The sequence below is a fragment of the Rhinoderma darwinii genome, chromosome 1 (assembly GCF_050947455.1).
Source record: "Rhinoderma darwinii isolate aRhiDar2 chromosome 1, aRhiDar2.hap1, whole genome shotgun sequence".
Classification (NCBI taxonomy): domain Eukaryota; kingdom Metazoa; phylum Chordata; class Amphibia; order Anura; family Rhinodermatidae; genus Rhinoderma; species Rhinoderma darwinii.
The window spans coordinates 375,103,776-375,128,928 of NC_134687.1; the positions used below are offsets into that span (position 1 = coordinate 375,103,776).

General features: G+C 41.5%; 1 protein-coding gene across 2 annotated transcripts in view; it reads right to left on the reverse strand.

Annotated features, from left to right (window-relative positions):
- Window positions 1–261: 261 nt before the first annotated feature.
- The window catches only part of ABHD17B (abhydrolase domain containing 17B, depalmitoylase), a 46,573-nt gene continuing 21,681 nt past the window's right edge, over window positions 262–25,153 (reverse strand). For both annotated transcript variants that reach the window (XM_075828055.1, XM_075828063.1), the window contains exons 2-4: window positions 13,595–14,067; window positions 4,305–4,484; window positions 262–2,603 (exon numbers count right to left, since the gene is read on the reverse strand). In XM_075828055.1, coding sequence (XP_075684170.1) covers window positions 2,384–2,603; window positions 4,305–4,484; window positions 13,595–14,061 — 867 coding nt within the window. In that variant the 5' untranslated portion in view covers window positions 14,062–14,067 and the 3' untranslated portion in view covers window positions 262–2,383. The remainder of the gene's footprint in view (window positions 2,604–4,304; window positions 4,485–13,594; window positions 14,068–25,153) is intronic.

Genomic DNA, 25,153 nt, shown 5'->3' on the forward strand with positions numbered 1-25,153 from the left:
GCGATGAAAACCACTTCAGTCTTCTCTCCAGGGTCCCCCGGCTTAAGCCAGTGACATAAATATAGTATAGTATGGCGTGGGCTTTGAGGACCAGGACCATCTTCAATAAATATACACCGTGGGCAGTCCTAGGCCAGTTGAGAACAATAAATGGAAATCTTGTACCAAGCCAAGCCTAGAACTGCATAGGACTATTGATGTTTTACACCAAATGGCTCATTTAAAGTTTGGCCGCAACAATGTTTAGAAATACAACTGAAACATAGTCATTATAGATTTTACTGGGTAACATCTAAACCAATGCAATGCTGTATAATATAGGATTAAACTGTATACAATCCCAGACAGCCACAACAATTACTACGCTAAATAAGGCCTTTATATGTATCCACAGTGTATTATCCATTCACAAACTGTACTACATATCATCACATTGTACTGTAGTTGCATTCATCGTTGACACTTTAAGCAAACTCAAATTGAAGGATAGGCAACTTAATAAAAGGGAACAAAAAGAAAACATTAGTCTTTCAATATAAAAAGTCAAAACATTGTTTTGTAAATTGACATGAAAGAAAATATAAAACATCTCGCCTAGAATTTATTGTTTAATGTCATTTCTTTGAAAAATTTATTACAAGGTGTCGTTAGCGTTGTCAGTGAAATCTACAAAATGCTGTCTTGCACTTTAAGAGCGATCTACCTGAATGTATTCCAGCAAGTGCATCGACTGGTTAATGGTCAGTGGTATCGGAGGTTGTGAAGTTTGCCGTCCCAGCACTTGCTATAAAAGCAGCATCTTAATGTTACATAGGTTCTCAGTGCACAGAGGTTTGAACCATACTTCATAAACTACTGAAAGAAAACCAACTATGGCCGGGTTCACATTTGAATCTTTTAGGTCGACTGTCAGAGTAAAAGGGATTGGACAGCTGGTTAAAAAAAACCACAAAAAACATTGCTTTAAGAACATTATTGTAAAAAAAATTGGCAGATTTGACAATTAAAAAAAAAAAAAAAAAAAAAAGGTCCCACTTTGGAGCAAGTGGATTCCAGCCCAATATGTCCAAAGAGAACGCTTGAATTCCCGACTAACTTCATTCAGAGAACTTTGCCTATTGAGCTTAGTCTACATTTCAAGAGCGTGTTGCACAGCAACAGAAGACAGACTTGGTCTTCCCTTTATCATTACTCACAGTATCCGTGTTTACCAGTATTCCACTATTAAAATGGGATCAAACAAACCCACCAACCACGTAGTCTCATTAAGACATGTAGAAAAATAATGAAGACTTTACCAGCAGTATGGGCAATGTAATTGAGTACATGATATGGACTACTTAATTTGTACATTACAATAAAAAGTGCAGTCAGGCCATCATAAATGAATGCTCCCTATACAACAGTCGTCTCCTCAAGTAAATTCAGACATTGTATTAGTGGTTTTGAACTCCATGCATGAGGTGTCTCCAAACGCTAGGAAGAACCGTCTTAATGACCGGTGTGGTCAACGGACCTCAGCATGGATGTTCCTTAAGATATCTGAACAGACCTGTAGATACAAGTCTGTAGCGCTTAATCCCTCTGGAAGGGCCATATAAAAGTCACTTGGCAACAATATACTACTCACGTGATATGTCCAGTATTTCACCAATATACCGCCTACAAATATTTGCCAAACGCTGATCCAGCTGAACATGATAGTGGAAAATTCAAGAATGACTGATTAGTCTAGATACAGTACATATGGACGTGCCCATTTCATGATCATGAGCGGTTTCTTCTAGGAACTCTTGGTGATGTGGAAGAGACAAGCAATCTGAATTTGTAGATATAAAAACGGCTTCATAAAGTACAGAAGCCTGACTGCACATTCCACATTCTAATACTGGTATAAAAACCTTCATTACTGGCGCTAAAGGGGATGTCCAGTCAGGGTTATTCACCTCAATGATTAGAACGGAGGACTTCTTCATCAATAATGGATACAGACTCAGACAGTGGACAATAGGACCACTGCTGTATGAAAATCACCAACAGCCCAAGAATAAAGGGGGGGGGGGGGGGAAATCATTCTTTTACATTTCGAGAATATGATACGTAGGAGGGGTAGTCATAACCTTGCAAAAAATAGCCCCCAGTGGACATCCCCATTATTACATTACCTGTACATCTGTTAAGGCAACCAATATAATTTGCAAACAGACCATCAGGTTTAAAAAACAAAAACAAAAAACTATGGCTCACAGTCCAGCAAAAGAAAATAGAAACGTGGTCGGTTAAACCCTTTAATGGCTTGGGAGAGTTGCAAAGCATTTTTGTGAAACTCGATGCAAACCTTCCATTGCCATAGGGAGAAAATTCTCTTTTACAAAGTAGTCGTTTACAAATTTACAAGCTCTTGTGTGACAAACTGTTTTAATCGCTCAAGGTATTGTCCATAAAGTTCCACATCATTGTGCCCGGCTCCTTCCACCCATAGTGGTTCCACTGGCCTCTGACAGCGCTCAAACAGTGCCAGGCCATGTGAAAAGTCAATGACTTCATCTTCTGTGCCATGGATTATGAGAACTGGAGACGTTATTTTGGAAATTTTGTCGATGCTGCAAAAAAGAAAAAAAAGTTGGCTGTTTTAGGAATACTAATTAAGCATGAGCCGGTCAAATCGGATGCAATAACACAAAACCCCTTAATACAACAACTTGGCACGATTACCAGAAATGGTTATGCTTTAATCAAATGATCCCAATATTTGAACTTTTTTTTTTTCCAGTCACAAGATAGCCAGCTGGGGAGAATCCCATGCCATACTAGGGTAGGTTTCGCTAACAATACATAGGGATCCAATCTGGATTCTTATTGATCAGCTAAAGGACAGAGCCAAGCTCGAAGCACTGATTGACTGTCGGGCATCAAACAGGGAACACCCACTAATTTGGAAATGAGGCACGGGCATTGTGTAGAGACTCCTTACAAATAAGCCAACAAGAACAGGTGGATCTTTGTAAACGTAAAATGGCTCCCCAGATCGCAAAACTTGTAGACCAGACCGTATTATAACCAACTTATTTTCCCGATGAGGAGATTGATCCTGCTACAAGCTGGATGCTCACCCATCCCTGCAGTGCCTACAACCTCTTTCTAATCGTAGTCACTCACACAGACAAATCATGGAGTACGTCATTATAATGGACATTAACCACTTCCTGACCCGGCACATTTTCAAGTTTTAGCCATGTGCCAATATAAAAGCAAATTGTTCTTCTATTACCCTTCCAACCTACATGTATTTGGTATTGTTTTCCTCAGATCATAGAGCTTCCATCTTGTGGGGGGAAAAAAACGTAAAAAAATAAAATAAAATCATTCACATTGTTTTTTTTATCTGGTTCATGCCGCTGGGTGAACACACCCGAAAACATATTTAACAACTTCTGCCGACTTAAGAGCGGATTTACACGAACGTGATATACGTCTGTGCAATGGGCGTGCTTTTCACGCGCCTCGCACAGACCTATGTTAGTCTATGGGGCCATGCAGACAGTCCGTGAGTTTCACGCAGCGTGTGTCCACTGCGTAAAACACACGACATGTCCTATATTTGTGCGTTTTTTCGCGCATCACGCACACATTGAAGTCAATGGGTGAGTGAAAATCACGCGCAGCACACGGAAGCACTTCCGTGTGATGCGCGTGATTCGCGCAACAGCAGTAAAACTATGAATGTAAACAGAAAAGCACCACGTGCTTTTCTGTTTACAAACATACAGACAGCGTGTCATAATGAAAATCACGCAGCCACGCATCATACGCTGCTGACACACGAAGCGGTTATGGACCTTTTGCGCACGCAAAACGCTGCTTTTTTGCACGCGCAAAACGCACACGCTTGTGTAAATCCGCCCTTAGCGATACCAAAACGTGTGTGCAATTCTTACATGCTGGCCGCAAGGCGGAGCCTTACAATGAATGGTACACAAACCAGCTTTGGAAAATTTGCACTCCAAAAGCCAGTTTGCAGACACCATACGACCATTACAGAAGTTGTCAAGTGCCAGAGCACTATCAACACCCCCAAATTTACTCTTTAGGAAATTAGACCCCCCAAAAAGTATTTGTTTAATGACATATGAAAGATTTTAGCCCTTTATTTTTTTAGGTTAATCTGTAGGATGTCCAGGAACATCCCTGCAGCGTTAATTGCAAACCGCCCGGACATTTATAGTCTATGGGCAGGCCGCAACTGGTTAAAAAAAAAAAAAAAAAAACAACTTTATTTAATATCCAAAACCATAAATACTTACTTGGGGAATGCATCAAAACAATAGGTTTTCTTAGTGTCTGGAAAGGCTACCCTCATCCCAGACGTCAAAGGAGAGTGAAGAATCACAGCAGCACTTTCATATCGAGCAGCAAGATCCACAGATGGGACAGTTCCTATACTCTGGCCATATATAATGACATGTTCAGGACGTATGCCATACCTTAGAATATAAGAAGAGTCAGAAGAATTCATACATTAGTGGTAGAACACAAAACATACAGCTACAAGTAGCATTAACAATCCCAAAAAGTACAGAGGGCAGGGCAAACAGTAGCAACGGGTGATCAATATCTATCCCACAGTCTTCAAACCTTCAAAAACCCACCAATACGCTAGACAGCCTTTGCCTGGAGTTTAGGCTCTCTAGCCACCCCGCCAGTTATACTACACATTGTTGGCACAGGCTACTTTGCTGCCCTCCTCGCAGGCACTACCTGATGCCATCTCCTTTGTTTAGCTCTCGAGCAGCATTAGTCAGGCTGCCCGGCAACCTGCCCAGGAAATAACTGCATTCACATAAGGTTTTCTCCTGTGAAGACTCCCGGGTAGCCCGTGACTGCTGCTTGGGAACACCGGAATAGAACAGATTGAATTCTACATACAGCAAATTGATAAGGAGGAGCCATTGGGTAGAACAGGAGAAGACCGTTTTAGGATTTGTACATTTTTGCCTGGATTTCCACTTTTAGGCTACATTCACACATACATTTGTTCACGATCTTGAATAAGTGGCTTCAAAAAGGAATGGGAAATATAAAAGAAAACAAAAAACCAAAAACGAACTTCTACTTCTCAACACCTTCTATATCAATTCCATGGCTTTGGCCCAAAAATCTGCAACAAACACGCAATTTGTGAATCCAGCCTAAACAGGAGGCCTTTTGTATGCACCGATATTTGCGATTACTGCTTTTTTGTTACATTGAGGCAATTGGTGGGTTGTGACCTCCATTTCAAGGTCAGAAATTGTGTGAATTGTATGTTAACGGTCACTTCCTGCCCAGTGTTCTAGCTAAAAATACCAAATAAGGTTTTTAATAAGTTACCGAATTTTCACGTAGTCACTGGTATCCGGTCGATAAGGGAAGTCACCAATGTAAAATTATATGAGGACTGGCATTTTACTTTAAGATCTTCAAAAGGTATTCCAGTAATGGTCATTAACCACAAATGTGAGCGAATACAATCTGTCATTTTCTGCCTGAAATTTCCAAGTTTGCGTTATGCCTGCGTCCAAGTCATTCCAGAGGAGAATGAGAGAATAAATAATCCTTCTGTGGGATCAGTGTATTCTTCTGTATCAGGCCATGTAAGAACCTGGCGAGGGCGTCTTCTGCACTGCAGGAGCGGGTCTTGTATTTTAGGTAAGATTTCCACCATTCCCTCCGTAGGCGGACCAACAATGAAACGCTCATCTGAATGTTCACAGGAGCGGACAGTGCTGTAGCAGACATTTGTTTTGTACTGGTACACACTTCCCAGTACCGTGACTCGCAGACCCTTCTCATGAACTCTCACTAGCTGTGCCAAAACCAGCAGTCTGCACGTCTCAAGACGCCATTTCCATATTCAGCTGCAGCTTAGATTTACATCCTTAACATGTGCAATGTGTATGAAGTATAAGCTGCATAGAATTACCTACCCATATTACACTGCACCAATCTAAAATAACAGATTGTGAAAGGATCTTAAGTCCCTGGGGTATAGGTCCTAAATGCTAGTGACAGACCACTATATTTATTATGGTTATCACCCCCTGCATGGCCGGTCTTCACAGTGGGAAGAAAAGGTATACCAACATTAGCAGTACAACACGCTTTTGACCTGCGTCGGGTAAAATAAGCCCTATGGATACATTTTGCCATAGATGCTGGGAGCTTTTCCTGGCATGTACTCCAAACGCAGCGCTTAAAACGAAGTGTGAACAGAGTCTTCAGTTTCTAGATTATTTAGCTACTAAAAAAAAGTTACATATCAAAATTGAAAGCTCAAATCAACCTTTTAAAAAAGTTGTCCGAGAAGGATTTGACCAAAACATAATAAGTTGTACCTACATTATTGTAATGGTTGTCTAAAAGGGATCTAAACCGTTTTATAAATAAGGAGTTTATAGAATTTATGGCAATTTCCAGCTCTGGGACCTGAACATATCACTAGATCAGGGGTCACCCGACTACCATCCCGCCTGGTGAAGTGCCCGTTGCATCCAGACAGAGAACAAGTAGAGAGGTGGCTGGCGTGTGCTTGGCTCTACATTGCTTTGTGTGAGTTCAGGAAATAACCATGCATCTGCGTGGCAACCTTTTCTATTCTCATTATGGAAGAGACAGCCGGCAGTCGCCTCATGAGGTGGGGCGGGGGTCACATGACCCCAGGTCTGAAGATAGGTGCTGGTCCTAAAGCTGGGATATGCCATAAATGTATAAGATGGGAATAACCCTTTGGCTCAGTTCACAGAGTTTCTTCTGTACGGATTTTGACAGTGTCGGAATAAACCCCAAAACACTGCCAATATCGTCCCCCATTGATTTCAATGGGAGGCAGGGGAGTGTTTTTCTTCACGGACGGCTTTTGGTCACTCCTGGGTAAAAAAGCAGCATGTGCTTTCTTGCCGCGGTTTCCACCTCTGACTTCCCATTGGAATCAATAGGAGGCAGTAATAACCCATGGCGCTTTTTCGCCCGCGGTCCTTGTATTTAACAGCACAAGTCAGTTTATAGAAGTTATTTCTATTTTGCCCTGTTATACACGTCTTAAATGCAGCCAGCAATGAAAACATGCGTTTTTATTATCGCTATGTCAAGACATGTATAGATGTCCATTTTAAAGCAGAAATGTCGCTTAATATGCTGCCCTTAAAAAGGGGTTTTCTTATCAGAGACATTTGACATATCCACAGGATAGGTCATAAATGTCAGATCGATGCGGGTCCCACCTCTGGGACCTGCGCACCTCTCTCTAACATGGGGCCCCCTAATCCCCGTTCTACTGCTCTCTGTTGTGGCTGACTCGTGATTCCCGACCATGAATTATGGAAACAGCGTAGCTCTGAGTTATGCTGTTTCCGTAACTCCCATAGCAGTGAACGGCAGTTACGGAAGTAGAGTAGAATGCGAGCTACGACGTCTCCATAACCACCATTCAGTTCTATGGGACTTAAACAGTGTAGCTCAGCGAGTTATGCCGTTTCCATAATTCATGGTCGGGAATCACACGAGTCAGCCGAAATACAGCAGTAGAACGGGGTTTAGGGGGCCCCGTTCTAGAGATAGGTGGGGTCCCAGAGGTGGGACTCGCATCTGACATATCCTGTGGATAGGTCTGATGGGAAAACCCCTTTAACAACGGCAGTACATTATGAATGATAGAGATACAAAAAAATTGCATGCTTCCGGATAACATCCTCATTGATATTAATGGAATTTTTCTGAAGGAAAACTCCATCAGGTGGCCTCTAATTCTGTCAAGTTTACAGCAGGCAGGAAAGCGTAGCCTGGAAACCTAGGGCTGGATCACACATGCAGTTTGAGCCAAATACAGGAGTGGTTTCAAAAGAGAGGACTCAGTCTTTCCAATACATCTGGCTTTAGAACAACCCCCCCCCCCCCCCCCAAAAAAAAAACAACACAGCATGTAGGATTCCAGCCTAAGGCCAGGGAGGGGTTCCCATGTATCGTAAACGCTGCGGAATTTCCGCAAAGGAATACAGTGCAGAAAACCGGCAGCATTTACATTAGCAGCAGAGTATGAGGCTTCGAAAATCTCATGCTCACGCTGCGAAAAAAAACCTGCAGTGTAGACGTTAATAAATTGTCATGCTGCGTAATTGAATTCCGCAGCATGACAATTTATGCTGCGCTTTAGTCGATTTTCCGTTGCGGTGTCCATCTAACTCAAAGGGGACGCAAATACCGCAACAGAAAGAAGCCAAGTCTTGAGACTTTTGTGGTGTATAAATCGCAACTACGAGAAAAAAAAAATAATCACTTCACCAGAACACCCTCTTTCCTGCAGTCTGGCCTACTGGGATCACATTTCATCCCATGTGACCACTACAGCCAATCACAGGCTACAGCGGTCATACAGCCTGCAACATCAGAGGCCAGACTACACGCAGAGAAAAGATTGAGGGGGTTAGTATGAGCACTTACTTCCGCAGCAGAAATTCCATTCAAAAAACCACACCACAACGTGGTGTGATTTTTCGGATGGAATGTACTGCGGGTCCCGGATCGGACACACTGATTTTTACGCAGAGTGTCCGACCTGTGGGAACCCGGCCTTCGGGTGAATTCACATGGCAGAAATGTCTGACTGAAAATAAATTCTATACATCTGAATGTGGCTGTTTATGGATTTCATTTTATTCAGACGAACTAAAACGGATTTTACCTTCAAATAGATTTTTCTGCCCCCTTAAAAAGCCCTTCTAAAATGAACGGCACCCATTAGGATCAGTTGGAAATATTCTGTTACATATGCAGATCAGAGCCTATATTTACATGCATATATACAGTGAGCATCATAGGAATTTTAATACATACAAGCCTGGATATAGATATGACAGGCAGAATATAAGAACACATCTATGTTTACATTGCGGAAAGGGTTTGGGAAAACCATACAGTAAAACTAGTTTCTATTGGACTATTTTTAGTTTCTGTATTACTACATACAGCTCAGATTAGCAGCTTGAGATCTATGGCCAATTTCACTTGTGCGAATGGATTTTTTTTTTTTTTTACACCTCTTATTAACATGGTCACTACAAATAAAGTGAGGTGTGACAAGACAATTGCAATCCACGAGGACTTCCCCATGTCACTCTTATTAACGCAGATACTAGGACACCACATTTTACTATGACCTAGATTTGATTGCCAAAAGACAATTCTCAGTGTTCGACTGGTTAAAGAACCACTGACTGTGTGAAAGATTTTTACATTTTACGTAATCTTTATGATGGGTTTTAAAGAATGCTAAAGTAGTACATGTAAAAAAATAAATAAATAATTATGTGGTTAAGAAATAAAAAAAATGCACTGGCGTATGGGTGTCCCAACCTAGCTTCTACACACCAGGATGAGACAATAGACCAATTTCTTAGAGAACAATGGGAGGCTTGGCATTGTGAAGCTAGTCTTATTATGAGATTGTAGCAGGACGGCTGATCATTACACCTCTATATGACTCGTTTGGTTGGATTGCCACCACAACGGAAATGCCTCACCTACTTATTGTTACTTTAATATCAAACGGCCAAGCCAAGACTTGTATTACATGACACATCAAGCACAACCGGGAAGTGGAGACAGTTGTGGCTCATGGAGCAAGAAGTCACGACAATGACCACCTTATATGCATAACTGATATGAGTAATACGGGGATCATGAAATTAGAAGCATAGGACTTTATAAAAGGGTTTCATCTGGAAGTGCTTTCTCCTACTGGCCAACAACCATAAGTTTAGAGGAATACGAGCACAAGGATGGAGGTGTAGGGATCGATTGAGATCTATCTTAGAGAAAAGTGGTGACCGTTTCGGTTTAAAGGGAACCTGTCACCAGCATTTCACCTATTGAACCAGCAATACTTGGTGGTAGTGGGTGAAAATTCATTTCTATATAACCTATAATTGTCTTCTTAGCCGGATCTGTAGCTTTAGTATTTAGCTTTAGTGTTCCCACACCGTATGCTAATGAGCAAAAGTGTCATATCTTAGTTTGAAAACAGTAATCTCTTCATTCTTCAAGTCTTTCCGAGTTTATCCCGCCTCCTTACTTTTGATTGACAGCTCCTCTCCTCCCCCCAGCACACAAAATCCCGTGCTTGTGCATTGATGTCCTCTTCTGGTGTGTGCACACAAAGGGACACCGGATTATTACGATAAAATGCGCAAAACGTTTGCAGACCGTTATTTACAGTGGGAGGAGGAGTTTAGGAGGGGGGATAACGGCAATGAACTTTTTATAGCAGCGGCCAGTGAGGGAGAAGTAAAGTTCAATAGGTGAAATACTGGTGACAGGTTCCCTTTAAGCATAGTGCAGTGCACAGGTCCTCTTCGGGGGTGACAAAGTCCTTCTTGCTGTAAATCATGCTTTCAGAAGGCAGAGAGAAGTATGCTTTCCTATTGCTTTTAGCCTATCACATGATCGTGTACTATTGCCTTTTGTCAAGTAATTGGCTAAAAGCCCCACATGACAAGTGGAATGGTGTACAGCAAGAATTAGCAAGAGCAAAAAGACTGCGACCTTCAGGGCTAAGATCTTATCTATACAGCAATTTCGACACTAGAGGGTTTTCCTCCTTTCATTTAATAGAGGATTTACACACCTTTGTTTAGATCTATAAAAGCAGTGATAGATCCTTTCATACAGTAGCCTGGAGCGGATAGACTGATTCACTAAAGATCCTGATGTTGCAGCCAATTTGCAACGTGTGAACATAGTCTTACAAAAACATGTAAGAGTGCTACTGCACTTGCCAATCCGCACCCTAAACTCCCGTTCTGGCCACAAGAGGGGGATGGACACCACATGCAAAACAGAGGTCGCTCTCAGCCTGACTGGCCAAAAGTACACTAGAGAACCACATCCATCGCAGAAAGCAGCGATGCAGCCACGTGGTCCGCTCCTACCTGGCCAGTCTGGGAAAGGCCTGTGTTTTGCATTCTGCTTTTGCTGGAGCCCCAAGAAGAGTAAGGATATATTTAGGCCGCAAATCCACAGCATTGAAAAATCTGCAGATTTTATTTTCCACCACAACGGAGCATAGCCCCAAGTGACTAATTCCGTTTACGCTCATATGCACTGCAATATTAGGCCTACTGCAGTAAGCAGACATCGTAATGTTTGGAGACCTTAAAGTGTAGCTAAACGTTTGACAAACTTCTGACATGTCATAGTGACATGTCAGAAGTTTGGATTGGTGACCCCCACCAATCGCTAGAAGGAAGCAGCTGAAGCACTCGTGTGAGCGCTCAGCTGCTTCGTTTCTGTTCGGCTTTTTCCGGAAAGTCGATGTATCGGAGTACGGGCTCATAGACTTTGTATCGAGTCTGTACACCGATACATTTATTTCTGGAAAAAGCTGAACAGACACGAAGCGGCTGAGCGCTCACACGAGCGCTTCAGCTGCTTCATTATAGCGATTGGTGGGAGTCTCAGTGCTCGGACCCCCACCAATAAAAACTTCTGTCACTATGACATGTCAGAAGTTTGTCAAACGTTTAGCTACACTTCAAAGCTTCTCCCCAGGCTCAATTCCCTAAGTGCATGCGTTACAATTACCCAATAAGCTTTTTCTGCCCCCTCTGTAATAGAAATCCGCTCTCCATGTGCTAAACTCCTGGTGAGCTTGTGGAGGAAAATATGAAGAGGCCGAGAGCAATAAGACAGGAGGTGTATTTCAGACTACCTCAGCTTGCCTTCGATTTGTGGAGCAGTGAAGCTACTGTACCCGTTTTTTTTTTGCACTAGCGCTTACCACCATGCTGTGGAAGCAGAAGCCCTTGTAAATAGCTTTAGACACGAACAGCACCTCGAGGGCATGAGCACTTGCTATTAGAAGCAAATCGCCCCATCTCTCCCTTTGTATATGCCCCTGCTGAAAACAAGACAGTATCCATAATAGTAACTAGGGACATATTTAGTCCCCCAGTGTATTGGATAGCAGTAGTCATGTGACTTACCAGTGGTGACGAAACATAGGTCATCGCAGGGACTTTTGAGTCTCACGATCATCTACACACATCTATTCTTCCACAATATTATTGTGGACGTTTGCTATTACACTAGACTACGGTCCGACCCTTCTGTCCAGAATTATAGTGGTGATCCTGCTGATGTCCATCAGTGTTGTTCTGGAGAGAAGACTTCTCTAGAACGCGTCACCACCTGATCATGACATCATAGTTACACACACATAAGGGAATCCATAGAACACTGTGGCTCCCCCAACAAAGAGGGAGAACAGGCTTTTTAATTTGAGTGATCATTCCCTGGTTAGTAATACTGAAGCATATATAAAGGCTATACATTTATTTCATTGTGTTTTTATCAAATCACTATTTGTCATTTTATTCACATAGGAATAATTTGATGAAATATATCCTTGTACAAATAAGGTTATTCACAGTTCCATGTATCTTTGTTGTAGGAAGTTGTTCATTTTTACGGCGATATGGGGTTTTTAGTACTCAGAAACAAACTTAAAAAGGCTGTCTGGGCACACGCACGCACGCAGCTTTTTTTTAATTTTTTTAAATTAAGTAAAACTTATGTTACATGGGAGCTTTGGACAACTGCTGCCACTGTATGCCTATAGGGAGGCATCCGTCAAGATATACTCCCGACATGTACTGCAAACGCAGAGAGACGAGACTTTCGCATACACGTTAAGTGTGAATGTCAACTACTCAAATATTTAGCATGTGAGCAAACTTTGCAGCTTTTTCATGCGGTCATCGAGTGGCCCAACACTATGAAACTAGCAGACACAGAACTAGTCTAATATTTGCAGAATTGTAACCACTAAACCTCTGTGTTAAAGGAATAAAGGGGAAGAAAAATAACAAAATACAAACTGCAAATTATGATCCTTCATATATGCTCTACTACATCTTACAGGCGTTCTAATGCTAACCCCTAAATATCTAGAACTGCAGAAGAAAACACCTACTTACTGACCGCTGCTGGTATTAATTTACTGAGACATAGTAATACAGCATTTTGTGCTTAGTGATCAACTATTGTTGAGCTCAGTAGATTCACTGTTGAAGCCAATGTAAAAAAAAACAAAACACTTGGATCAAGGAACAATGTCCAGTTTAACCATAAACAGGTGACTGAACTTGACCATTATAGAATAGCAAAGTACCGTAAGCCCTTTTTTCCCCCTCAGTCAAGCTGGTATACTAGCTTTTCCATCCCTAGGAATCCCGAAAACAAAAACAGTATACCATGGGCTTTTCAATAGCCTTTTACGACGTATACGTTAAACTGATACCATTATAGTGAATGGGCGACATATGTCTTACAGTGGCATCCATCACCCATAGATAGTGGTATTCCGTTTAACGCATGCGTCCTGAACAAAGTCACGAGCGTTCATGACGTATACCATTACTGTATGGTGACGGATTCCACTGTTCAGGCATGCGTCACAGCCTACGTTTGACGGTTCTATATCTCTACCAATATATACGTTAAACATTTTTTAATGCAATGGGATCATGAGTAGTCCCCTTAACCATCTCTACAAGCCACTTACCTCGTTCTTAGAGCAATCCAAGCAGCATCAATGTCTGCATATAAATTTTTCTCTGTTGGTTTTCCAGAGCTTGACCCATATCCAGAATAATCATAAGAAAATATGTTACAATTGATCCGAGAGCCCAGTCCTATGTAAAAGCTGCTCATCTGACCAAGATCTACAGCATTTCCATGAGAAAATAGCAGTGTGTACTTGGCGCTTGGCGAGCAACGTACAAACATGCAGGCAATGCGGTTCCCCCGACTGGTCCTAGTCATGAAGCACTCTATAGCATCCTTTTCCCTCGCAGAATACTGCCAGTCTGCTCGTTCCGATAGATGAAGAGTCCAGCGACTCCCACTCTCGTCACATATAAGGGTGTATGTGGGATCAGGGGGTAAAAAGGCAAGCTTGGAGGCAATCTTCCCTGGACACGGAGGGCAGCAGAAGAGGCAGCACAACTCACTAAACGAAAGATTATTCATCCTGGTCTGTGAACAAAATAAGAGGACAATGTAATTCCGGACGCCAACGATTTTGATCATATACAAAGTTACTTAACATTTTTACATTAATAAAAGGGAACCAATAGCAAAAGCTAAAGCAAATGCTTCATTCAAGTTAAAGCTAGCAAAAAAATAAAAATAAAACAATCCTAGGAAACCAAGCACAAAAGTGGGCAAAAATTATTTGTTTTACATTACACGGTCAGTCTAGCTGAACATCTAAAGCAAAGAGTAACCATTCTGAATAAAAGCGTCCTAAATTTCACCACCATACTAAAGCTAATAGATATTTAGCCAGATAAAAACATGTCGTGTAAAAGAACTTCATAGTTCTTCCTACTTACAACATACGTAGAATAGGGACTTAAAGGGGTTGTCCACGACCAAACTGGTATATGTTTGGTGCGAGTCAGACACCTGAACCTCAAACCGATCCGCCACTCCGGCGGCCGGATATTTTGAACGGTATGCAGTAGTTGGAAGCAGATGGCTCCAACAACTGCATAGCGGCCATTCTACAGAACAGCAGCTATATAGTGGTTGGAGCTATCTGCTTCCGACTCCAACTACTGCATACCGTTCAAAAGATCCAGTGCACGAAGGCGGATCAGTGCAGGGTTCGGGTGTCAGACCTGCACCAATCATATACTGATTACCTATCCTGGGGATAGGTCAGCAATCGTCCGATCGTGGACAACGCCTTTAAAATGCTCAAGATGTAGCCATCTACAACGTAGGCAATAGTTGAGAGGCAAGTGCTTTTTATACTTTACTAGTGGCTAAAGCCTAATGCACACAACCGCAGTGGTTTTGCGGTCCATTTATCCGCAAAATACCTTCTGTAGTGCATCAGTGTTTCAGTCCTATTCACGGCTCAGCGGATAGCACACGGACAGAGGACGGTAGTGTGCACGAGGCCTAAAATTAGATTGTTTTTACTTCGTAGACAAAAATCTCATTCCCCAGAAAAATAATCTCTCAAGGAAGTTATAGTAAGAAGTAAAGCTTTTACTCCAGTCAAATAAGACAAACCTTTTAAATCTATATTATATAAAATTATCTAGACTTTAGTAAACTTGTGAATTTATTTTACTTTTAAACTGCAAAATAGGAAAGTAAAAAAAAAAAGTTGAGTAGATAGATGTACATAACATCTTGTACGGATCTTGAGTAAAGGTCCCATCCTGGGCCGTGTAAACGAGCGCTGATCAACGAGACAGCTTATTACTCTGATTGTTCGTCCGCATATATTATGTCGGCAGCACAGGAAATATGCTGCAGAAAACGATTTTACTTTTTTTTTAAAAAAAACTATACGATCAGCAGATGAACGAGCATCTGCTCGTTCATCTGCTGATCGCTGCCCTGTTTACACAGCGATTATAGGCAACGAGCGTTCTATGAACGATCGTTAGCCCGATAACTGGCCCGTGTAAAAGGGTCTTAAATGCTCTTTTACACTGGCCAGTTATCGGGCAAACGAGCGTTAAAGGCTATGGTAACCTTCGACATGTAATTTATTTTTACATATGGTTAGCTGGAGTTAAAAATGTTGTACTAAGTGTCAGGCTGCAATCTCCATTCTTTCGTTAGTTCTCAGAACCCCCCGATATTGAGTTTGCACGCTGCTAAAGTTTGACATTTCTCACGTGGCGTTTCCCTTCCAGTAATACATGCTGGATGTGAGGTCTGTCTCCACAATCCTTCGGCCTTCACTAGCTGTCATGCATCAGAGCAGCTTTTTCTCTACACTGATAGCCTGTGTGACTCCCCCTCTGCTTTCCTTCCTATCTACACGGATACTGATAGCCTGTTTTATCTGCCCCCCCCTGAACACTTAGATATTTTCCCCTTTCTCCACACTATGATCTACCATGTAGAGAAGAGAACATTACCATGTCAGTAGCAGTGGGCTGACTGATTGGAGTTTGAATCAGCAGCACAGCCAGTTATCAACAGGAGCTGCACAGACTCTACAGCAGCAAAGCAGTAGGAAATTTATAATGAAGACCGTTTAGAAATAGGTTTACCTTTGCATTTAGTAAGCAAATTAATAATAACAAAAAATGTAGTGCATAGGAGTGCAAAGACTTTAAATAGTACCATTAAAAACAACTTGTCCTGTAAAAAGCAAGCACTCCTATAGCTAGGTCGATTAAAAAAAAAAAAAAAAAAGTTATGGCTTTTGTAATGCGGCAAGAAAAGAAAACGAAAACCTGTAAAACGGCTTAAAAAGTTGTTACACTATTTTCCTGGCTTTAAAAAAAAAAAAAAAAGCTGCACATTGATGCAGGACATTCAAAAATGTCTGACTATTTCTCTCGCCACATTCCAAAAGTGGCCTATACAGTGGCGGGGCCGCCAATGAACAGAGGCTTGAGTGCAAATTCATACCTGCTCAAAGCAAGCGTAGATTTTAATTTCTGTTGCACAGCCTAAGATTTCCCAAAATTATTAAGAGGTGTTCGTTCACCTCTTAATACATTTGGAGCATTTCCGATTGAATCAGACCCAACTTCTCAGATGACTTTTCAGAATAATCTGTTGTGTGTACAATGAGGAATAACATTTCTGTTATAGGGCTTTTATTGTGTATTTTTTTTTTTAACCCCTTCCCCCCACAGCCCCTTTTCAGATTTTCTTTTTTGTTTTTTCCTCCCCACATTCCAAAAGCCATAACGTCCTTATTTTTCCATCGATATAGTCCTAGGAGGGCTTGACTTTTGCGGGACGAGTTGTTTTTTGTAGCACCATTTATTGTGCCATATAATGTACTAGGAAACGGGGAAAAAATTATTTGTGGAGTAGAAAATGAAAAGAACAGCGATTCCTCCATTGTTTTCTGCGCGCCGTTTTTATTATGGAAATTACTGTGCAATTAAAACATGTTAACTATATTCTGTGGGTCAATATGATTATGGCGATACCAAATATATATAGTTTTTTCTATATTTTACAAGTAAAAACCTAAGTGTAAAAAAGAAAAATTTTGTGTGTTGCCAAATTCCGAGAGCCATAACTTTTATATTTTTCCGTCGATTAAGTGGTATGAGGGCTTATTTTTTGCGGGATAAGCTGTCGTTTTAATAATACCATTTTGGTGTACATTCAACGGTTTGATCACTATTTATTTTATATTTTGTAGGAGAGGAGGTGACAAAAAAAAAAAAAGGAGATTCTGGTGTTTACAATTATTTTTTTTTTACGCCGTTCAACGTGCGGGTTAAATAATGATATATTGTAATAATTCAGACTTTTACGGACGCGGCGATACCAATCAGGTTTATTTTTTTACTATGCTCTAGGGGGAAAAATGAGAAAGGTTATTTTTTTTATTAACCCCTTCCCCCTGCTTGCATTCTGGGCTCTAATGTCCAAGCCATTTTTTACATTTTTCCATTGTCACATTCGAAGAGCTGTAACTTTTTTATTTTTGCGTCGGCATAGCTGTATAAGGTCTTGTTTTTTGCGGGACGACTTGCAGTTTTTATTGGTACCATTTGAGAGTAGATGCGACTTTTTATCACATTTTTTTTAAGTCAGGATTAACAGAAAACAGCAATTTTTCCATTGTTTTTTATTTTATTTTTTACGGCGTTCACAGTGCGGGTTAAATAATGTAACAGCTTTATAGTCGGGGTCGTTACGGACGCGGCAATACCAAATATGTGTAACTTTTTTTGCTTTATTGTATTTTTTTTAATAGTAAAGCATTTTGTAAGGGGAAAAAGTGGGTTTTTCATTTTTTTTTAAATTAACTTTATTAAACTTTTTTTACTTTTATACTAGTCCCACTAGGGGACTTCACTATCCTCCGATCGCTATTGTAATACACTGCAATACTTTTGTATTGCAGTGTATTACTGCATGTCCGTTTAAAACGGACAGGCATCTGCTAGGTCATGCCTGCGGCATGATCTAGCAGGCATTCGGTCCAGGCAGACCTGGGGGCCTTTATTAGACCCCCGGCTACCATAGAAGACACTGACACTCGGCGATTTTATCGCCGGGTGTCGGTGGGGGAGAGAGGGAGCTCCCTCCCTCTCTCCAAAACCATTCAGATGCGGTGCACGCTATTGTGCACCGCATCTGAAGGGTTAAACGGGTGAGATCGATACGAATATCGATCTCACCCGGCAGAGCAGGGACGCTCCCAGCCCTCAGCTGCCTCTGGCAGCTGAGAGCAGGGAGATTTGACGGCTCCCTGCTCTGTTTACTTTATTCTACAGCAGCGCCGTAGAATGGCGGCGCTGTAGAATAAAGCCCATTAATGACCGCTGTGAAAAGGCTTATCGGCGGTCATTAAGGGGTTAAGCTTTTAATTTTATTTTTACATCAAAACAAAAAACAAACTCATTTTTACTTTTTTATTAGTCCCCCCTAGGGGACTTCAACCAGCGATCGTTGGATCACTTGCACGATATACTGCAATACTAATGTATTGCAGTATATCGTGCTTCTGACAGGCATCTATTAAGCCCTACCGGAGGCAGGGCTTAATAGGTGCACAAAGATGGCGGACCTGGGGGCATTCATTAGGCCCCCAGGCAGCCATAGCAACCATCGCACCCCCCCGCGCGATTGCGTTGCAAGGGGCGCGATGAGCTGTTCGAAAGAGGTGGGCGACCCCCCTCTAACGATTTAAATGCTGAGGTCGGTATTGACCGCAGCATTCAACGAGCGGGATCGGGCTCGAGCGCTATGCCTCTCGTTACTCTGAAGTGTCGGCTGTAACATACAGCCGGCATCGTATGGAGCGGGTTCACTCAGTGAGCCTGTTCCATACTTCCCCCTACCTGATTTCGGCGGCGTATGGATACATCAAATGTCGGGAAGGGGTTAAAGAACTTTTCCACTGTGCAGGCTATAATTGTCAGCTAACCTAAACAAAACCTCGCACCAATTTGTTTAGGTTGTTTGACTATTCTTGTCTGTGTTTACAGAAAATACCTCAGGATATATGGATTTCAGGAAAAGAGATAAGGATTGGATTACACAACTTGGTACTATATTCGGAGAGAATTCAACAGTGACCACAGAAAGTAGTAACATTAAGGGCCTGAAACTTAAAATACGTGATCTTTTAAAAAAACGTACTAAGGTTTGGTGGAACAAGGCAGCCTTAGAGAATTATTTGCAGAAAGATATCATACCCCGTGGTTTACGTCTGCAGGTGTTCCCCACTTTGGACACAGAAGATCCTTCGTTTGTTACCAAATGGGAGGACTCCCTAACTAAATGTTCACGCACGCTCATTGAGTTGCTCATTGGGGCAGATCGCAGAACCCTTGATTCTTTGGAAAAAGAAATTGATCCTCTTAAAGATAAGATTCATCAATCCCTTAGCACAGAGGAGCTTGGTATTTTTGATAAAGCATTGGAGGAGGAGCTTACTAAGTGGGAAAGAGAAATACAAGATTTTAAAATCAGAAAATTCCAGCGTGATCTAGGTGACTTTCAGTCTAATAAGATCTATCGTTGGCATTTTAAGAGGGATAGAGCACGGTCCCTGTCCCGTTCTGTCTCTTCCACTTCCCTCATATCTGAAGAGGAATGTGGCGGTTTTTTAGACAAACCTCAGGCCGCAGGAGATGGAGACCCCCTGTTCAACTCCAGAACACCAGCCATCAAAAGAAAGACCAGAGGAGTGTTCAACAGGGACAAGAGAAACAGGAGGCTCTGAAGGTAATTAACCTTTCTTCCCATACTTTGTCATCCTCCCAAATTAATGTGTTGCAAAGGGGCCTGTCTTTCTCTCCCACGGGCAAATTTGATCTTTTTACTATTATTAAAGACTTGGCTCTTTTTTCTAGAAAATTACTTTGCAAAAAGCACTTCGGTAGAAGGGATCATAGTGTACCCATGTGCTCCCCGGTAGAGCAACAGGCATTTGATGCCCTCCTTTCACTGCTAGAAGAACAGGAGGTCAAAACTGACCCCAGACTCCCCATGCATCTGTGCCGCCGTTCTCAATATTTCCCCCCTCTTGCGCTGTGCCCTTCAGTGGACATTTTTTTCAAATTGGTTAAAAAAGATCTTGAAACCATCTCCGACTTTGATACACCTCGTAATCTTAATTTTAAAGAAAGGCAAGCTATTCTTGAGCTCAGAAAACTCAGAGATGTGATTATCAAACCAGCTGACAAGGGGGGGAATGTTGTATTATGGCCGGCACAGATGTATGAATGTGAGGCTTTTCGCCAACTTAACATGAGTCATTGCTATCGCAGGCTCCCATCGGATCCAACGCCAGCTTTCAAAGGAGAACTCGATAGCCTATTACAAAGGGGCGTTGATGCTAACATCATCCATTCTAAATTGAGGGAGGGCCTATCTGTGGATTTTCCTATTAAGCCCACATTCTATTTATTGCCTAAAGTGCATAAAAATGTCACCTGCCCCCCCGGTCGTCCGATAGTATCGGGGATTGGCGGCTTGTGTGAGAATATCTGCAGATTTGTGGATTTTTATCTGCAGAAATGTGTGGAGACCTTACCGTCATACATTAGGGATACCACAGATATGTTACGACTCGATGGGTTGCACCTTGAGCATGATATGCTTTTGGTCACGTGTGACGTGGAGTCCTTGTATACATCTATATGCCACGACCACGGGATCCGAGCATCTAGATATTTCTTACAGATGACTAATCATGACCCGGACCTTGTAGAGTTTATTTTATGTCTCCTTGATTTTGCACTAACACATAATTTCTTTGTATTTAAGGATCGTCTCTTCCTACAGCTCCAGGGGACAGCAATGGGGGCCACATGTGCACCTTCATATGCCAACTTGTTCCTGGGGCTGTGGGAGAGAGACACTGTGCTGCAGACTCCGGGTCATGATTCAGTGCTCCTGTGGTCGAGGTATATAGATGATATTCTATTCATCTGGCAGGGCTCCACGTCTGACTTGGAATCGTTTCTTGGTTCCTTAAATAGGAATGATATTAATATCAAACTCACGTGGCAGTATAGTCAAACTCGTGTTGACTTTCTGGATATTTGTATCTGTAGAGATGACAGCGGTTTTATTTCTACCGATATTTTTAGGAAAAAAACCTCCACTAATGCCCTCCTCCATGCTACATCTGCCCACTATCCGAAGGTTACAACATCTATTCCTGTGGGCCAGTTTTTGAGGGCAAAGCGCATCTGCTCTAGTGATAGCAACTTTGAGCGTCAAGCATTGGATTTGACGGCAAGATTTCAGAGTCGTGGGTACAGTCAGAGGGTCATTAAAAGAGGCTATCTTAGAGCTAAAAACTCGACTCGTGATGAACTCCTGGTAAGTAAGCCCAAGAAACATAAAATAGATCAGAGTGTCAGATTTATTACTACGTTTAATCCCCATTGGATTGAGATCCGTGATATCCTGCAGAAGCACTGGCGGGTACTTCTCACCGATCGCGATTTAGCAGGGGGTTTTACCCAATTACCCCTCCATTACTTGGAGGCGTTCTAAAAATTTGAAGGACCTTTTGACAGCCAGTCATTACATTCCTAGCGCCCCCCCGAATCCATTTGGGAGTAAGGGTCCCCCCTGGGGGTCATATAGTTGCGGCAAATGTTCAGCTTGCAGATATGTTCCACGTACCTCCAACTTCTACAGCTCTGATAGAGGGAAGGAATACAAAATCGTCTATAACATCACGTGTAACACAGTAGCTGTGGTGTATTTTGCCACTTGTCCTTGTGGTCTTATCTATATAGGTATGACCACTAGGCAACTGAAGGTGAGGGTACTGGAGCATGTCTGCAAAATTAAGTCGGCCTCAAATATTTTGGACGTGGATAAACTCCAGCCTGTCGCACGACACTTCCGTGAATTTCACTCTAGTAACCCTAGGGGTTTTGAGGTGCGTGGCATTGATAGGGTCTCCTTGGGCTGTACAGGTGGTGATGTACGTTTGGCTTTGCTAAAGAAAGAAATGAAGTGGATTACGTTATTAAATACTATAGCCCCACTTGGTTTAAATGAAGCCACTAGTTTCAGGCCTTTTTTGTAAACTTTTTAACCTTGCGTGAATTTTATTTTGTCTAGGGTTTTTTTCTTGTGTTTTATTCTTTTTTTCTGTTACAGTTTATCCCTTTTAGCGAATGGGCATAGTGAATGGGTCCTCTCATTGGTGAAGATCTCGCTTGGCTGCAGTTGAAAATTTGGAGTATAGAAGATACACATATATATATATATATATAATTTTGTACGATATATATGTTTTTTGATCTGTGTATATGTTTTTATATTTTTGTATTATTACTATTATATTTTTGGTTAAAAAGTATTGGAGTTCCGTATGTATATATACTTATAGTAGATTGCACAGCATTGTGTCTCGAATATACTTACTGACATGATATTTGGTATACTTGTGGTAGTTACGAGTTATTAGTATTATATACTGTGCTCTTTAAATTATCTGTAGATGTATTTATTTCTTCACATCTCTGCAGAATAATTGTTTATGTTATTTTATTTTATTATTTTTTATCCACATATATATTTATTTATACACACTTTATATATTATATATTGCATATATGTATCTCTATTTTGTCTATTTTAGTTATTTACATTATTTATTATTTATTATTTTTTACTTTTTATTTATTTATTATTTTTATATATTTTTATTTTTGTGCACTGCACTTTATCTTCATTGCCTTGTTTTTAGCAATGTCTTCATCCTTATATAGTTAATCACTTAGCACTTTAATCACTAGAATCTCTGGTGTATATATTTTCATTCTCCACTTGTCTATTTGTATTATTGATATTTATTTGTACTACCTATCACTATATACATCTTTATTTTATTTTATTACTTATTCTTTATTTGCACGTTTCACTTATCACTTTTAATTTATTTTTGCTTTTTATTTTTTATATGTGGTATGTATATTCTTTAATATGTGTATTTTTAGCCTCATTTGTATAAACTGCCGCTAAATGCGCTTTTGTATATATTCATTCTAACTGTATATACATACTGTTAGCTGGCCCCTTCGCTATAGCAACCTCCATTCATTGCTATTGTGGGTTGTCTCTCCTGCGGTGTCTGGACAGACGCTCGGCCGCGCACCCTTGGCGGGGCAGGTATCCGGGAGTGCCGCTTGGCGTCCAGGGTTGCCATGGTGGTGTTTACATCACGTGGCACCTGTCACATGACGCGCGGCGCGTCCCGTGATGCGTGCGCCGCCCTGTGGGCGTGTGGAGCGCCGATTTTCACTCACCGCAGGTGAGCCTAACTCTGTCCCTTTACTATTTAAACCCCTAGTCTTTTATTGTATGTAGCCTCCTGACGAAGCCGGTCACAGGGCGAAACGCACGTCGAGGCGTTTATTCACCCATCCACTCCATCGATCCTCCACGCTCCTCATCATGTCTCTGGGTATGTGCACAGGTTTTTTCAGCCCTTTGTAGCCTCCACAATATTATGCTATTTCAGCTAGTCATATTTCTCTTGGCTATTTGAGCCTTTATACTGTTTGCATATGTTTCTTAGTAATACCTTTTTACGTACTACTGATTGTGCACGTATTATTATATGCACTATATATTGTGCAGGCTACGTATATTGATATACTTTACATGCTGCTCATCTAGCTGATTACATGGCACTTTGTATGGGACTTACCTCCCCATACCCCCGGGTTCACTTATTACTTACCTATAATTGAGCGTGTGTTGGGTCTCTAGTGGACGGTTGATTCTGTTGGTTCTGGTCTTTTTCATCTGACCCTGTTGTATATGTCTCCGTGTTTATTGTATCAAATCTCTTTTTCTATTATTTGTCATTGCTATTATATTTAATAAAGATTTTTTGTACTTTTATTTTTTGAGTACATTATTTGCTTTAGGGTTGTGTCCCATTTTTGGTTCGTTTTTAGGTCTATATAATTGTCAGCTGCCTGAGTAAGTGGGTGGAGCCTAACTTCTATCATGTCTTCTATACCCATCACACAGATGAGAAGAATACTGCTCTCCTCCTACCTTTATCTATCACATATATAGAAGCTGCAGCAACAGAGGACGTTATACAGCAGTACTAAGCAGTGTAGCGGAGAATCCAGCACTAAGGTGAAATAGAAGTCTTACCAGCAGCCAGTGTCTCTCTGCTCCTGCTTCCTCCTCCAGCTCACTCCTCCCCTCACCATAAACTTACATGCAGCGTGTGATGCCGACTCGCTCGCTGCTCCTTCCTCCTGCTCCCCCTCCCTTTTCCATAGACTGGTATAGGTAAGAAGTGAAGAGACACCCCCCCCACCTTCTGCAGCGTGTCAATTCTGCTCTGTAACCAGGGACGGACTTTGCTTGACAACAGGGTTGGACAGCAGATTACAGGAAGGGAAAAACTAAGTGGCAGTAATTTCACACAGAATTTGCATGGTTAAACCAATGAATTTGAACACTAAGCAAATAAAGTTGATATACAGTTAGGTCCATAATTGTTTGGACAGTGACATTTTGCCATTTTAGCCGTCTACCAAAACATATTGAATATACAGTTATATAATGAATATGGGCTTAAAGTGCAGACTCTGCTTTAATTTGAGGGTATTCACATCCTAATTTGAGGAAGGGTTTAGGAATTACAGCTCTTTAATATGTAGCGGCCTCTTTTTCAAGGGACCAAAAGGTAATTGGACAATTATCTCAAAAGCTATTTAATGGGCTGGATGGGCTATTCCCTCATTAATCCATCATCAATTAAACAGGTAAAACGTCTGGAGTTGATTCCAGGTGTGGTATTTGCATTTGGAAGCGCACTGGTGATCTTGTGAACTCCAAAAGGCATAGACATCCACGGAAGACAGTGGTGGATGATCGAAGAATCTTTTCCATGGTGAAGAAGAACCCCTTCACAACATCTACCCAAGTGAAGAACACTCTTGGAAATAGGTGTATCAATATCGAAGTCTAACATAAAGAGAAGACTTCATGAGGGCAAATACAGAGGGTTCACCACAAGGTGCAAACTATTAACCAGCCTCAAAAATAGAAAGGCCAGATTAGACTTTGCCAAACAACATGTAAAGAAGCCGCCCAGTTCTGGAACAGAATTCAC